Source organism: Cucumis melo, chromosome 1 (genome assembly GCF_025177605.1).
Source record: "Cucumis melo cultivar AY chromosome 1, USDA_Cmelo_AY_1.0, whole genome shotgun sequence".
NCBI lineage: Eukaryota > Viridiplantae > Streptophyta > Magnoliopsida > Cucurbitales > Cucurbitaceae > Cucumis > Cucumis melo.
In genome coordinates this window covers 11,612,505-11,629,549 of record NC_066857.1, presented here as the reverse complement: position 1 = coordinate 11,629,549, position 17,045 = coordinate 11,612,505, and the positions used below count along the sequence as shown (strand labels likewise).

At 36.9% G+C, this 17,045-nt stretch overlaps 1 protein-coding gene across 1 annotated transcript; it reads left to right on the top strand.

Annotated features, from left to right (window-relative positions):
- The first annotated feature begins 8,895 nt into the window (after positions 1-8,895).
- LOC103501277 (flocculation protein FLO11-like) lies at positions 8,896-9,708 on the top strand. The gene has a single exon (XM_008464816.1). It carries the CDS (start codon positions 8,896-8,898, stop codon positions 9,706-9,708), a length of 813 nt encoding a protein of 270 aa, XP_008463038.1.
- Positions 9,709-17,045: the final 7,337 nt, after the last annotated feature.

Genomic DNA, 17,045 nt, shown 5'->3' with positions numbered 1-17,045 from the left:
TTTTTTTAATCATTGTTACCATGTTTGTTATTTTTTTTTACTCATTCTCACTTTTTCATGTTGTTTGGGATGTTTACTATTTTTATCAAGACCAAAATAGTCTACACCTAAAAGTCCAAACACAAACAAATAAAACCTACATAGCTTATTCTAATTGTTATTATAATCACCGATGAGTAGTTACAGCCGCCAACTCAATGCCTCAAAAACATAAAGTAATCTTATAACAACATTTGTATCGACTTAAAAGAATCTAGTATACTGTTATATGTAATATTATAGCAACACATATAGTTTTAATTTAAAATTAACTATGATATTTTTATTTCAATTCTCTCTTTGTTATACACTGATTACTATGTTTACCTAATTAGAGTAAAATATTTTGCACTCCAAACACAAGTTACTATAACTTAAAGGCAATTACAACTAATAAACTATAATAACCAATTGAATACTTTAAAGAGCATAGTATATCGTCGTACTTTAATATTATAACAACTTAAAGACTAGAGCATAGTATGCCATTACAGTTAACGTAAAGGAAAAGAACTTTTGGGTCGAATGTGAGGATGTAATTATATATTGCATAGAAAAGAAAAGGGAGAGGGAGAGTTTTGTCGTAGAATAGTTGGAATGAAAAGAGAACTCAATGATACCTTGTTGGAATGTAGGGTTTGGAAGGTTGTTTGTAACACCACGAGTCCATTGACCAATGAGTGAACAAAAATTGGCCCACATTTTATAAGATATATTCTTACAGCTAACTTCCAAAACCCTCCAAAATCCACCACTACACATTGCACCATATTTTGAAGCATTCATCTTCTTCTACAGTTCTCTCTATTCTCTAACTCTATTTTTTTCTTCCATGTCTTCTTCTGACTTTATCACACCTCCATTGCTAATTGGGATATTCTAACTTCACCCCTTCAACTTCTTTCTCTTTTTCCTTTTTTCTTTTTTCTTACCCTCCCAAAAAGCTAAGAGATCTCACATTTCATGCATATAACTCTATTATTTACTGCTTGCCTAAACATATCGTAAACCCTTTCTCTCTTCTTTTCATTTACTACACTTGTTAATTTAATTTACTAGTTCAACGTTTTTGACACACGGATCAAGTCTGCATTATTGCATTTTGCTTTGGGGTCTTTGGTAGTTTTGACCTTGAACTCTCTTCTCTTTGATCTGGTCTTGAGATACGCTCAACTGATTTGACTAAGAGACACTTGCTCTATTTAGTAATGACGGACACTCCGATACTTAAGTTAATATAAAGAGCGTCTGATTAAAATAAGCACAAAAGAAATAAGGATAAGTCTCTTCTATAGAAATTATTTACCCTCCCCATTGATGAAACTATTTATAAGCATTTCCTCTAACATGTGTCTATGGTTACATGTAATAGTAAGGATGTAGAGGGATGATTGGAAGTTGCAAGGTATTAACCTGGATCTAGATCAATTATTTTTGAATTGGCATATATTGATTGACTCAAATAATAATTGATATATTCTCTATACATGGGATGCTCAAATAATAATCCAAATAATTCCCTATACAAATTCCTATTTGTTGTAGCAAGGGGAAGAAAAAAGAGAAAAAAGAGAAATGGATACATATGCTTTTGTTGATGGTTTACGTAAGCGGGGGATCATGTGAGTCATTGGTTGCGTTAGTTCGGTTGACTTATCTGTGTATCATTAAAGTTCAAAGGAATATATTTATATATGAAGATATTAATGTATGTTAGTTTGGAGTGAATTTGAATTTACCTATGAGGCTATGAGTTTTCTTATTTTTGTCGCTATCCATATCTTTCTTAAAAGGAAAATTGTATTGGGTGGCATAATAAAAATCCAATTTAGTAATATTAGCATTAATCTTTTCAATTTTGTAAATATAGCAACTTTTTAATTTTGGTTTATATTTCTTATTTTATTTTTTTCATTATTCCAAAATTGCCCTTCTCTACCGTTTTCTCTTCCTCTTTCATTTTTCTTTGTTATTCTCCTTCATTTTTCGTTTTCTTCTTCTCTTCTCTGTCGTTCTTCTTCACCATTTCTCCTATTCACATACTTCTCTTCTCCTCGTCTTCTTCTGCCTCTTTTCCACCGTTCTTCTCCATCGTCCTTCTCTTCTCTCTTTAGTTTCGTTCTTTTAGATTTCTCCCTCTTCGTCGGCTTTTTCTTATCATCTTCTCCTCGTCTTCTTCTCCTATTCTCCTTATTTTTTCTTCAGGGAAAACAAGAATTATGTATGTATTTCTTCCATTTTTTTGAAGCCCTAATATTATTTCTGTGAATTGCTCATATATTATTTATTAAAATTCGGGCTACGATTTGTTCTTCCTCATCTCTTTTATTTGTTCTTTTATTTGTTCCTAATATCTTTTATTGAAAGGAACTTCGTAGATCAGTTTGGTTTTATTTAGTTACGTTCGGTTCTGTTTTTTTTTTTTAATTTGTATCAGTTTTTTATATCAGCGGTATGATATACTTATATTATATGTATTAGTTGATTGATATACTTATTACGTGTTTTTTATTTTCCCAAAATTTTTGCTGTTCATTGTGGTTATGGTTAAATTGCCAGTAATTGTTTTTCAGAGTGGTCAATGGGATGAGCAATATTACTACGTGGATTACAAAACAAATTGTGTTTTGGTTGATGGAGTAATATCATCATTTGATTCTTTTGTGAACTTGATTCATACTGAAATTCAGGTTGAGTCATGTATTGAACTTTCAGTTTTAATTTGTTGACTATAGGCGATAATGATGTTCAACATGTTATTAAGATTGTAAACATACCATAACAACTGTATCGACAATACATAAAGTGTATCATGCTTAGTGCATCAGGTGTATTTAATTAAATGAGTGTATCAACAGTTTCGCAAGTGTATCAACAACATATCAAGTGTTTCAAACTAATAATATGTATCAATGAAGTTTAGCAAGTGATTAAGTTACATCTATCAAATGTATTAGCAAACAAACAAGTGTATCAACGATATATAAAGTGTATCATTCTTAGTGCATCAAGTGTATTTAATTGATTGAGTATATCAATAGTTGAGCAAGTGTATCAACAACATATCGAGTTTCAAACTAATAATATGTATCAACGAAGTTTAGCAAGTCATTGAGTGTATTAAATCTATCAAGTGTATCAGTAAACAATAACAAGTGTATCAACGATATATAACGTGTATCAACGATATATAAAGTGTATCATTCTTAGTACATCAAAGTGTATTTAATTAATTGAGTATATCAACAATTGAGCAACTGTATCAACAACATATCAAGTGTATCAAACTAATAATATGTATCAATGAAGTTTAGCAAGTGATTAAGTGTATTAAATCTATCGAGTGTATCAGGAAACAATAACAAGTGTATCAACGATATATAAAGTGTATCATTCTTAGTGCTTCAAGTGTATTTAATTGATTGAGTGTATCAACAACATATCAAGTGTTTTAAACTAATAATATGTATCAGTGAAGTATTAGAGAGTAAAAAAAAAGTGTACGAAGAGTACATCAGCAAAAAAATCAGGTGTATCAACGGTATATATTGGTGTATCAATGATATATATTGGTGTATCAACCGTATATATTGGTATTAGTAATGACTGAAGGGTAGCTTCGTAATTTCGTATTTTTAAAATGCGGGCTAGGCTTCAATTTTGCTATTTTTGCAAATGTAAAAATGATGTGTTATGGGCTTAATTTATGATACTATAATTGTCATATTTGCAAGAGCCCCTTCTTAGAACTACATTTTTATTTGTATCTTCATCTTTACTTTTCATATTAAAAGTGGCTTTCATGAAAATTCTTTTTCTTTTCTTCGACCATTTTGTCCAAAGTTTTATTATATAATTCATAAATTGTCCTTATTATGTATCTCCTTCTTTCCTCACAAAACATTCACTGCCGACTTCCAAATTGTTTAAATTTTTTTACAAAATATAACAGAAAGAGAAAAATTTTAAATGAACGAAAGAGAATGGGATGAATTTCACTAAATAGTTTCAATATTTTGTTCTTTACGAAAATAGCTCTTAATTTTATTTTTTTCTCTTATTAATTTTAATAGTTTTTCCATCAAAGGCATTAAACCCAATTTTTATTTTAACCCAAATTTTATTTTAACGGTCATCATTAAAATTGAAATGCATTTTAAGGTGAATATGGAGCTTTTTAACATTTTAAAGAAACCATAATAACTTTAAACATCTTCCAATTCCATAACAGAAGAAAGAAAATTAAAAGATTCAGTATAACATACATTTTTTTCATTGTTCTATGCATTTGTGAGGAACTCATTTTCAAACAAAACCATCATAGTTTTCTCTTTTCGACAATGATAATAGTAAATTGCAGAAAGATGTTTGATTCAAGATATATCACAATCTTTTATATGTGTATGTTTGTCTATCTCCATTGCGCTCTACTCTTAACATAACTGAAACTACTTCCATTGCACATCTCGACGACCGTTCATATTTCGATTGGTATCAGAGCAGAGTTCAGTATTTGATCCTTGACGGGCGGTATCCGTGAGGGAAACTCAACTAGCAGACCTCCCCTTTTGGACGGAGGAAACTATGGCTACTGGAAGTCACGAATGGAGACCTTCTTGATGTTACTCGACATGAGGAGTTGGAGAGTTGTTATATCCGGATGGGAGTATCCCACTGAAAAGGACGAAGCAGGCCAAACTGTTCGAAAATCTGAGTTGAAATGGACAAACGAAGAAGATGATGCTGCTGTAGGCAACTCTCGCGCACTGAATACACTGTTTAATGCCGTTGATCCGAATATATTCAAACTAATCAACACATGTAAATCATCCAAGGCTGCCTGGGATATCTTGGAAGTAGCTTTTGAAGGAACCTTCAAAGTGAAAATATCATGGCTATAGATCTTGACATCTCGATTTGAAGCCCTTCAAATTGGTGAAGATGAAATTATTGTTGAATTCAATGTTCGTGTCCTTGACATTGCCAACGAATCAGATGCACTCGGGAAAAAATGTTCGACTTGAAACTTGTTCGAAAGGTTCTCAGATCTCTGCTCTCCAAGTTCAACATGAAAGTCACAGCGATCGAAGAAGCTAATGACCTATCTAAAATGAAATTGGATGAACTATTTGGGTCACTGCAAACTTTCGAAATTCACTTGGGACACACGGTTAGCAGAAGGAAACCGGGACTGACACTTACCTCAGTAAAGGAAGAGCCAATCGAGGAACACAGAGTGATGCATGGTAATGATGCTCTTACAAAATCAGTAGTTCTGCTGACAAAACAGGTTGCGAAACTTAAAAACCAGTTTCACAAACATATGGGAAGCCAACACAACAACAGAGAGGACCAGACCTTGAAACAGTAAAGAATATCAGATACATCTTCTTTAGGGCCCTACCGAAAGAAGGAACACGAATGAGGAAAAGGAATTGACGCCTCAAGATCTGACAAATATGGCAAAGGGATTAGGTGTCATGAATGTGAAGGATTTGGGCATATCCAAGCTGAGTGTGCTAATTATCTTAAACGCAAGAAAAAGGGTCTGGTAGCCACCTTCTCTGATGAAGAAGATTATTCCAAAAGTGACGATGAAGAACTTGGAATGGCCCTGATTAGTATCTGCACCATGAATGGCCCTGAAATTACTAGCCTGCTTGTCAAATCCTCAAACAAGCGAACACGTAGAATTTGTTATTTTTGTGGATGGGCTGGACATGTTCGTCGGAATTGCTTGAATTACCTGCTACTCACGCGTAGGCAACTCCATACTCGACAGACCAAATACCTAAAGAGACCTAGAACAGAATGACGCCCAAAAATCCATACAGAAAACTGCAAGGTGGCTCTCACCTCTGTTAAAAGTCCCAACTCTGGTGACTGGTACTTTGATAGTGGGTGTTCCAGACACATGACAGGTAATGCAGATTTCTTTTCTGAACTTAGTGAATGCAAAGCTGGGTCAGTAGTATTTGGAGATGGAGGGAAAGGAAAAATAATTGGCAAAGGAACGATTAACCGTCCAGGTCTACCGTTTCTTCTTGATGTTCGACTAGTACAAGGATTGTCTGCAAATCTCATAAGCACCAGTCAATTATGTGACCAAGGCTATAAAGTCAATTTCAGTAAAGATAGGTGCAATGTGCTAGATGGTCAAAATAAAGTATTTCTCAGCGGAACAAGGTTGTCAGATAACTGCTATCACTGGGATGCAGAGGTTACCTTATGCAATCTATCAAAAGTGGAAGAAGCTGGACTCTGGCACAAACGACTTGGACATCTTGGTGGCGCTACTATTTCCAAGGTCATCAAAGCTAATGCCATTATTGGTCTTCCCCCGCTATCATTCTCGTCACTAGAGAGCTGTTCGGAGTGTCCAGCTGGTAAGCAAGTCAAGTCCGTGTACAAGCCTGTAAATATCTCCTCGACGTCCCATATTTTGGAACTTCTTCATATAGACCTAATGGGGCCCATGCAAACAGAAAGCTTGGGAAGGAAACAGTATGCAGTAGTTTGTGTAGACGATTTCTCTCGCTATACCTGGATAAAGTTTATTCTTGACAAATTGGAAACCTTTAAGACGTGTCAGACCCTGGTCACTCAACTCCAAAGAGAGAAAAATACTGGTATTGGCCGAATACGAACTGATCATGGGCGTGAATTTGAGAATAAGCACTTTGCTGAGTTCTGTGATAATGAAGGCATCTTTCATGAGTTCTCTGCCCCATTAACACCACAGGAAAATGGAGTTGTAGAGAAAAGGAACCGAACTTTACAGGAGATGGCCCGAGTGATGATCCATGCAAAGCAACTGCCAATTCAATTCTGGGCTGAAGCTCTAAACACTGCATGCCATATACACAATAGGGTCATTCTCCGTCCAAGGACCACTACTACCTCTTATGAGCTGTGGAAAGGAAGAAAACCCAATGTGAAGTATTTTCACATCTTTGGCAGCACATGCTTTATCTTGAGTGATAGGGATCATCGCAGAAAATGGGATTCAAAGTCAGATCGTGGAATATTTCTGGGATATTCTGCTAACAACCGAGCCTATAGGGTTTACAGTCAGCGTACAAAAATAGTAATCGAATCCATTAACGTCATTATTGATGACCTTGGTAAGGAACCCAACAAAAATCTTGATGATGAAGATGAGGTTTTCTGGAATTCCCTTTCTCATAAAACTGCAGAGGGAGAGTCAGAATCGACGGCCCCCACTAATGGAAAAACATACTTACCCTCTCATTTCGATTCAAACAAAATTGACATGTCAACACCTTCTACATCAGCCAATCATTCTAACACATATGAAAGTGAAGCAGCAGTATCTGCAAGTCAGCACACTCCAGAGCGGACTGCTGGTGCAACTGATTCTCCAAAGCATGACCCCATACCTCCTATGCATATAGCCAAAAATCACCCCTCTAGCTTTATTATTGGAGATGTTCACAGTGGAATCATAACTCAGAAGAAGGAGAGGAAAGATTATGCGAAAATGGTTGCCAATGTGTGCTACACATTTTCACTAGAACCTACCACGGTCTCTGCAGTACTTACCGATGAACACTGGATCTTGGCTTTGCAGGAAGAGCTACTACAGTTTGAAAGAAACCAAGTATGGGAATTAGTACCAAAGTCACCTTATGCTAACATAATTAGTACAAAATGGATCTTTAAGAACAAAACAGATGAAGAAGGAAGAGTTATCTGTAATAAAGCAAGACTGGTTGCTCAAGGGTATTCTCAAATAGAAGGTCTGGATTTTTGAGAAACTTTTGCCCCGGTAGCTAGATTAGAAGCCATCCGACTACTACTAAGCTACACATGTTTCCGGAGGTTCAAACTGTTCCAAATGGATGTAAGGAGTGCGTTCCTAAATGGGTACTTATCTGAGGATGTGTATGTGGCCCAACCAAAAGGATTTGTTGATCCAGTGCATCATGATCATGTTTACAAGCTTCGAAAGGTACTCTATGGACTTAAATAAGCTTCTAGAGCATGGTATGAGAGACTCTCCACTTATCTGTTACAACAAGGATATCGAAGGGGCAGTGCGGATCAAACTATGTTTATATATCATCAAGACACTGACTTTTTGATTGTTTAGATCTATGTTGACGACATTATATTTGGTGGTTCTTTTTAGGGAATAATATAGCCGCTTGGTTCAGCAAGAAACAAAACAGTGTCTCCCTCTCAACAGCCGAAGCCGAATACATTGCTGCAGGGATAGCTGCTCTCAACTGTTGTGGATGAAACAAATGCTTGATGAATATGGGATAACACAGTCATCCATGATTCTCTAATGTGATAATCTAAGCGCAATAAGCATCTCCAAAAATCCAGTTCAACATAGTCGAACAAAGCACATAGATATCCAACATCATTTTATTCGAGAGCTAGTTGAAGCCAATATTATCAGCTTAGAACATGTTCAAAGTGCCTTTCAGCTAGCAGATATATTCACCAAGCCTCTGGATGTTGCAACATTTGAAGGACTGAGGGCAAGTGTTGGAGTCTGTCAACGGCCTACATGATAATTAGCGGGTCAGGGGCCCCAAATTATTTCATTAAAGCACATATTGGGCCTCATCTAGTATGTTCAACCCATTTAGATTACCTGTCCCTCAAGCTTCAAATTTAAAATTACACCGGGTTCCGCACAGTCAGCTATATATCTCTTAATATTCCTGGATTTTCTCTGATCAGTTGAGATTCTTCTCTGCAGATTCTTCGACGCCTTGCCTATATTAATGCTCCTTACTCAGCATGGTAACCACTTGATTCAAGAAATATTCATCTGGTATCTCCTCCTCCAAAAACCTTTCGGCTTCTTGTAGTTCAAAATCAATGGATACCGCTGCTGCAAAGTCGACAACTTTCTCGAAAGGGAAACGGTACAAAGGAATTCCGACTAAGCATCTGTATAAGAAGGTGCGCAAGTCCATTCCGTCGGGTGAAAACAGTGCGGTTCCCAGTCCTGAACATAGCTCCAATGCAGAGCGATTGGAAAATCCTCCGTCGCCAGTTACAGTTAAGGAAGAAGTTCTCGAGTTCTCCTCACCCCAGAGTGCTCTTCCTTCTGTATCTTTGTCAATACCAAAGTCGTCTTCGAGGCCTGAACCTAGGGTTTCTGTGGAAACTGTGATATTAGACTCTGACTCATCAAACAGTGAGGACAATATCGTCCTATCTACTCTTCTTCATCGAACAAGAAGCGTCCGTAGCAATCAAACTGCCTCACCCGCAAAACCTCAGGCAAGTGGTGGTGTGTCTCCTAAGGTAGCGTCGCCTCGATCTAGTAAACATACTAAGTACTCCGGTGCTCCGTCATCCCAAGCCTCTCCTAGAACGACTCCACCCTCTGTAGCAGATGATGATGATGATGATTTTGATGATAAAGACTATGCTCCAGGAACGAAAGAAAAGACAGAGGCGGAAGCCACGTCCACATCGACTGAGAACCAGAGTGCATCTCAGGAAAAGGACCCATCTGATCACAGATCAACTGAACAACCGGGTGAGTCCTTAATTCCTAGGTCAACTGAAGGACCAAGTGAGTTTTCGACTCCTATGTCCCCACCAGCGCATGTGGCATCCTCCTCTGGCTTTCGACGCCCACCTACTAAAGGACAACGAGTTGTTTCCACCAAGGCTGGATGACGGAAGGTACCTCCCATTGTGCCGTCCATACCAATTGATGGAGTATCTTTTCACTCTGAGGAAAGGGCACACAAGTGGAAATATGTGGTTAAACGGCGAATTGCAGATGAGGCTAATATTGCCGATTGGTACAACTCTTGCCCTGCCATACTAGAATTAATACGCAATGACGGGCTTATCCGTACTGTCTCTGAGGTCGATCTGTTTTATCCGCGACTCATGCGAGAGCTGATTGTGAATTTACCTTTAGACTTCAATGATCCAAGTGTCGACGAGTATCAAAAGGTACATATTCGTGGTGTGTGCTTCAACGTGTCTCTTGAACTTCTGAACTCTTATCTGGGTCTCACTCTGCCTGCTGACTATGCGGTTTCGTATCCCACTCCTGAACGACTGGCTGAGGAACTTACCGGTGGAACAATCCCTGTGTGGCTAGTCGATGGACAATTACCAGTTGTCTCCCTGACGGTTAAGTATTCAATTCTTCATCGAATTGGGATTTCCAATTGGATTCTGTCTATGCATGCCTCAACTATTTCGACTTCGCTGGGTCACTTTGTCTATCTTGTGGGCACTGAAGTAAAAATGAATGTTGGAGAATTCATCTTCAACCATCTTCTGCGGCATGTTAATACCTTTGCTATCCATATTCCAATCTGCTTCCCGTGAATTCTAAGTGGCTTTATTCTGGCTCAACAGTCAACCATTCTGACTCCTCTGGATACTGTTGGTTCAGCACCTCGGGTTATACCGCTCAGTATGTGCTTGTTTCAAAGGGCTCACATTCTTGATGTTGCTGCTGAGTTTGACAATGCTCCAGGTGGAACCAGTACTCTTGCTGCTTTGCAACCTGCGGTTGGCCATCCTCTGACCCTCTCTGTGTCACTTGCCAATCGCCTGTTGCAAGCTCTAATTGCTGAATCTCGCGCTCTGACCCATCAAATCAGTGAGCTAACCGACCGACACACTGTATTGGATGCTGCCATACGTGGCCTCCGGCATGCAGCTTCTGGAACTACCCCTCCTCCGTCTGATTAAGAAGTTCTGGCTTTGATTTTGCATTCAAGCAGGGGGAGTTAGTTTGGCAGATGGTTTTGACTTAGTTGGCAAGTGGTTTTGTGATCAGCAGAGTTGGCTTCAGTTCTTTTTGTGATCAACAGTCTTTTTTTTTTGCTATATCAGTAGACTCAGTAGGTTTTTGCTTTAGAAGTTTTTGTTTGTATGAATTTTGTTACCTCAACGATCTCAGAATGGTTCAGTTGATTTAGTTCACGAGGTTTCAGCTTTACTTGACAGATGAGTTTATAGCTGTTTTCTGTTATTCACTTCATTAATGAAATATGTCTTTTTCTTTAATCTGGGTACTATGTTCTCTACTTTCGACACTCGAAAAGTTAGTTAATCTGGGTGCTTGACTGCAGAAATAAAAGACAGTGGTACCAAGGGGGAGTCTGTTAAGCAAACTGGTCCCACATAATTATTTCTCTTAACAACCAGCTTAAGATTCTCCCCTTAAAAATAGGGTTCAGTTGAACTCATAAAGTGGACCCAAGTGGTTAAGAATATTTACGAATTAGTTACTTTCTAAGGAAGTATCATCAAGTATAAATAATGGAGTTTGCTAAGCTTCCGGCTGTGGTTTTTGTTGAACTTTCAAAACGAAGAAATTTGGATAGAGAAGCTCTACAAAGTTGACGTTGAAAACACCCTCAACCAGTGCCACCATTGAGGGGGAGCTTTATGTCGTTTATTATATAGTTATGATCATTATGTTATTTCATAATTTAGTTCTGTCTTGAACAATCCGAAAACAACACTGAAGCAAAAGATCATAGTGTTGTTCCTTCAGTCATAACTATGCATTCAACTGTCGTTGTAGTTGTTATTAATACAATTCTCTATCTCGGGCGAACTGCCCCCAGATGTAGATGCGTATTCATCGAACTGGGTTAACAAACCCCGTTATGTTATATTGCTTGTCTATCTCCATTGCGCTCTACTCTTAACCTAACTGAAACTACTTCTGTTGCACATCTCGACGACCGTTCTTATTTCATAGACCTTATAACTTGTTTTCTTTTGGGAAAGGGAATTTATTTATGGAAACAATTATACCATATGTTTTTTTATTATTAATAAATATATGAAATATGAATTGATGTAATAAGCAATGATCCATTAGAATAGAAGAGAATAGAAGACATCTTGCTATTTCTCTATATACAATCTCATGCTTTCTTTTTAATTAGGTGGTTGGAAAGTAAAAAAAATATATATTTTGTTTTCAAATGTATTGAAAACCTCTTTGAATCTGACCACATTATTTTGGCATTATGTTTATTATTGTGGGTTTTTTTTTCACATTTATTTTATCTTTAATAGAAGTTGAGAAATATCCCCTTACCCTTAACTACTGACCTAGAAACATTTTGCAAGTTGAAGCCAAAAACATTATTAATAACCAAAACTAAGATGCAACCCAATTAATATAATGACTTTTATAAACAAAATCATCTTAAATAAAACATTTAACAACCTAGATTTTCATTAAAACTATAAAATAACCCGCAATTACTTCTAACTCTCACAAAGTAACTAAATATATTTTAACAAACTTTTATTAACCATTAATTTTTTATTGGCCAAATAACAGTAAGTATAGGTCTTTGAGAGTTGCACAATCTGTAACCTCTAAAGAGGACAAACATTTTGAAATGGTATATTAAAATATTTAGTGAGTGATGGTTTTATAAAACATGCTTTTGAAATCGTAAGTCTTTACAAGTTAACTCCTTAACACAAGCAGTTTGCTAATTTTGTAATCCGGAACCTACTTTACCTTTTTTAACATTTGAATTAATTTTAATATAAATTCAATTTGATATTTTAATAATTCTTTTAGTAATTTTATGTTAATTGTTTTCAGAATTTAATTGAATTTAAATCGAATCAGAATCCAATAGGATAAAAATTAAATAATAATAAATAAAAAATATTTTGAAAAGGTTTTCCTGATGCACAAATAGCATCGACTTTGGATGCCTCTACCGACGCGATGACGGTCCAAGTTCCCTTGACCCTACGTCGAAGATCCCCTTTTATCGACATTGTCTTGTACGTTGGCAATACGCTATTGCATGTCGATGTGTTGACCGAACATCGAGTTTAATGTTTTCCCTGACATATCATGCTAGTCGGCGAAGACGACGTCGGCAAAACTAGTGGCCGACGTCATCCGATTCCAGCCTATTACAACACATTACTGTCGACATTGTCCTCAATGTGGCTCTCTATGTTAGAGTAGCCATTGTTGATGCTTTTTGTGGATTTTACCGATGCCTGTATGCATCGAGATAACCCCTACTTCTTGTAGTGCAATGAGATGAAAAACTAGGCATCTGTAGAAACCCTCATCTCATTAACAAGTACCAGAGACGATGGAAAACTAGGTATCTATTGAATACCCTCATCAAAGGATCTTCTGCGCACATGCAAATTTTCCCTCGAAAAGTTGCTATATATCTTAGAACAATTTAGATATAGACTAAAACACATGCTAAAATTAATCTCAAGCTTAAATACTTTAGAAACTTAATTAGCATAATCATGTTTGTTTGTAAATCTCAACTTTCTTGATAAACTTTACTAAAACATTCAGCAAGCTTAAATACTTTACTCAAATATATGCTTTCTGCCACACTTTGTAAATTAGTAAAGCTCAATATTTATCTCAAAGAATACTTTAAAGAATAGTTTGTAAAATATGTTTAGAAACTTCTTTAGAAATTATTTTCTCACTAAGAGATAATAGCTTAGACTTTTGGCTCGTTAATTTGTCCATTCTCTTTTTGATCTGAAATAATGGAACATATGTCCATTTAATTTCGTGTGTCGTGCAATGCAGAACATAAGAAAGGACCTTGTTAGTTTTGGTAAAGTTATTCATATGTTATTATTATTATTATTATTTTCATTATTATCATTATTATTATTAATATTTTGCACTCTATTCATTAGTTGATTTGTGAACTAATCCAACTTAATTTTTGAAAATCTTGATATTATTAAAACTTTTGAGTTTATATAAATTCTTATATTACACTTCCTTAAAAATGAATGAATGAGAAAGATTACGAGATTATGAAAATATGATAAAAAGGACTCAAAATAATTAATATATCAACAAAGTGTACATTCTATTTTGGCCTAATCATATCAACTCTAAAATTAAGATGAATACTCAACTTGAAGAAATTATATCTTGGATGAACTCCTAGAAACTTGAAAAACCCATGTTTGTGTATTTGATGAAATAAAATTTACGAGTGAAATCAATTAATCGTTCGAACTATTCAATCTTAAAAATCCTACCAAATACATCTTTAATCTCATGATCTGAGCCATACAAAAAAAAAATGTACCCACACTACAAAAAATCGGGGTTCTTCCGACGCCGAGAAAGACGCCAAACCTAAGACGTCAGGAGAAAAAGCTTTTCTCGACGCATTATGCTAGGCATCGGGACATGCATCGAGAATAAGGAGCATTCCTGACGCTATTATGGTGCGTCAGCAAAGCCCCGTCGTAAATTAGGAAGAATTAATTATGGCGGGTATGTATCCCCAACGCTATGCTTTATGCGTCAGAGACGATGTCAGAAATAAGGACAATTTCCGATGCTATTGTGGTGCATCGGGAAAGTCTTGTCTTAATTTAGGACGAATTAATTACGGCGGACATGTATCCCTGATGTTGTGCTTTATGCGTCAGGGACGACGTCGAGAATAAGGACAATTCTCGATGCTGTTGTGGTGCATCAGGAAAGTCCCGTCGTAATTTAGGATGAATTAATTACGGCGGGTATGTATCCCTGAAGCTGTGCTTTATGCGTCGGGGACGACATCAGGAATAAGAACCATTTCTGACGTCGTTATGGTGTGTCAGGAAAGGGTGCAAATTCCTGACGCCGTAAGTGGGTTCTCCCGATGTTTTCGTGATGCATCGAGAGATCTTCTATAAATTCATTTCAGTTCTGTGAATCAAAGAACCGAAACGAACAAAAGAGTAAGAAAAGGAGAGATGAACTGCTTGCCGCCGTGCCCTGTCGTCATTGCCTTCGCCGCTGTCTGCCGCCATGCAGTAAGGTAAGTTTAAAATCCTTAATTTTAGGTTTAGGGTTGATACTTTAGGGTTTTTTTTTTTAAAAAAATTGTTTTAGGTATTTTTATATTTTTGTATTGAATGTGTGTTGAATTAAAAGTTTCAATTAATGTTGTGAAATTTGAAGGGGGGGGGGGGGTTTATTGTTGAATTGAAATTTGAAAGGGAGTTTATGGTTGAATTGAAATTTGAAAGGGGAGGTTTGAATTGAAAATGTAATATGTGTTAAGATTTCTTTTGGCTATCCTGCAGTTATGGTACCCTGTTTGTGTTGAATAACTTTGTTGTTGATTTGAGATGTCTATCCTGCAGTCATGGTAGCCTTTTTGTGACATTCCCTGAATGGTTTCGATAATCGGTATATAGCAAGTTTTAGTGTGACATATAATAAGCACTACCACATTTAAGCACGTCAGATGTCTATACGTTGTGACATTTATTTCAGGTGTTAGAACTGCGTGAGTCTGCAAATCTATCTGACGATTTCTTCTCATTTGCGATGGGACCATCATTTCACGTTCGTTGTTACAATGGATGCTTTGTGGGTGGTCTGAGATTTCACACATTTGAACTTGATTCTCGACGTACTACTCAAAACAGTGGAGTAATGGTCATTGGTGAAAGCGATGCAAGTGGAAGTGGCGACGATAATTTCTACTGTGTTCTGATTGAAGTGTTGCTCGTACAATATCCTTTGGGAAGAAATGTATGGCTATTTAAGTATCAGTGGTATGACACCGACCTAAACAAAAGTCAAAGAACACACGTTGAACTAGGGTACAAATCTGTCAACACGTCCCTTTTTGGTACACGGAGGAATCTGTAACTTTTGCGACTCAAGCACATCAAGTTTTTTATGTAGATGACTTAAAAAATGGTAGCAATTGGAAAGTTGTGCAAGTCGTCCAAATAAGCATATATGGGACGTGCCAGAAGTGGAGGATGTTGAGAACGACCACATTAATGTACTAGAAATCGTTGTAAGCCACCGAGTGGATGACCATATAAAGGATGAAACTCTATGCAAGACTGACGTTGATCCCACAATCGTTGAAAGACCGATTGTGTGTCATGTCATTGACGACTTTATCGACGATGTGGATGAACACTTGTCACATGCAAGTGACGACGATGAATTATAGTGACAAACCACGTACCCACATATTTATGTATTTTATATATATTTGATTCTAGCTATGTGTTCGTATTTGCTTATTGAATGTTTGTTTTCTATGTCAACAGACATTATGTCATACCAACGTAATAATTTTCTGGAGATGGACACTATGTTCCTCGAGTTTGAGGATGATTTAGATAACCTTGCAGAAAGGTCTTCGTCCGTGGGCGACAATGTGGGTGAGTCTAAGAATTTCCTTCATTTTAACTTAGGATTATTTCATGTTTTTTTCTCTAACATTATATGTTATTATAATTTATTGAGCAGTGTCGTCTTCTCAACCACCTGGGACTCCGACTCCTAGGAGACGTGTGTAGTCTCGACTCTTAGAGTTGGAGTGCCACGTTGCAGTCAATGGGCGCATTTCGATGAGGATCGCCACTGGAGCAGAGAAACCTATTTCTCCACACGCCGTTCGCTTCAGCCAAGCGATAGGTGTGTGCGTGTGAAAGACATTTCTCATCCGATGCCTTAAGTGGGTGGACGTTGGCAGAGAATACATTAAGGTCGTGAAGGGTGACCTCCAGGTAATTAAGTCCATTACATACTTTTGTAATGTATAGCGGTTTTTTGTGCTTGATTTCAATGATCAAGCAATTAATACCTTGTTGAGCATTAGATGCTCACCACCTTTAAAGAGTTTCGGGTCGACTGTCACAGACACTTCAAAAAGTACAGCGACTCCGAGGAGGCTCGTGTCAACCCACCAAACGTATTGGTTGGACGTCATAAGGATTGACACTTCCTTTGCGACCACTGCATGAGTCGTGCATTCTAGGTATTTTTTATGCTTGATTATGATTTCAACTTTTAATATGTATAAGAAATAAACAATATAATTGTTTTCATGTAGGACCAATCACGGACGAACAAGACTGTTAGACAGAAGCTGCCTTACAATCATAGCAGTAGGTCAAAGTCCCTTTTACAACGACAGCACGAGCTCGTTGAAAAAAAAAAAAAGGAGAGCCAGTCGATCGTGTGGAGTTGTTTCAGGAAA

Excerpts from the sequence above, each read along its gene's own strand:
- LOC103501277 (XM_008464816.1), top strand. The coding sequence starts at position 8,896 with ATGGATACCGCTGCTGCAAAGTCGACAACTTTCTCGAAAGGGAAACGG.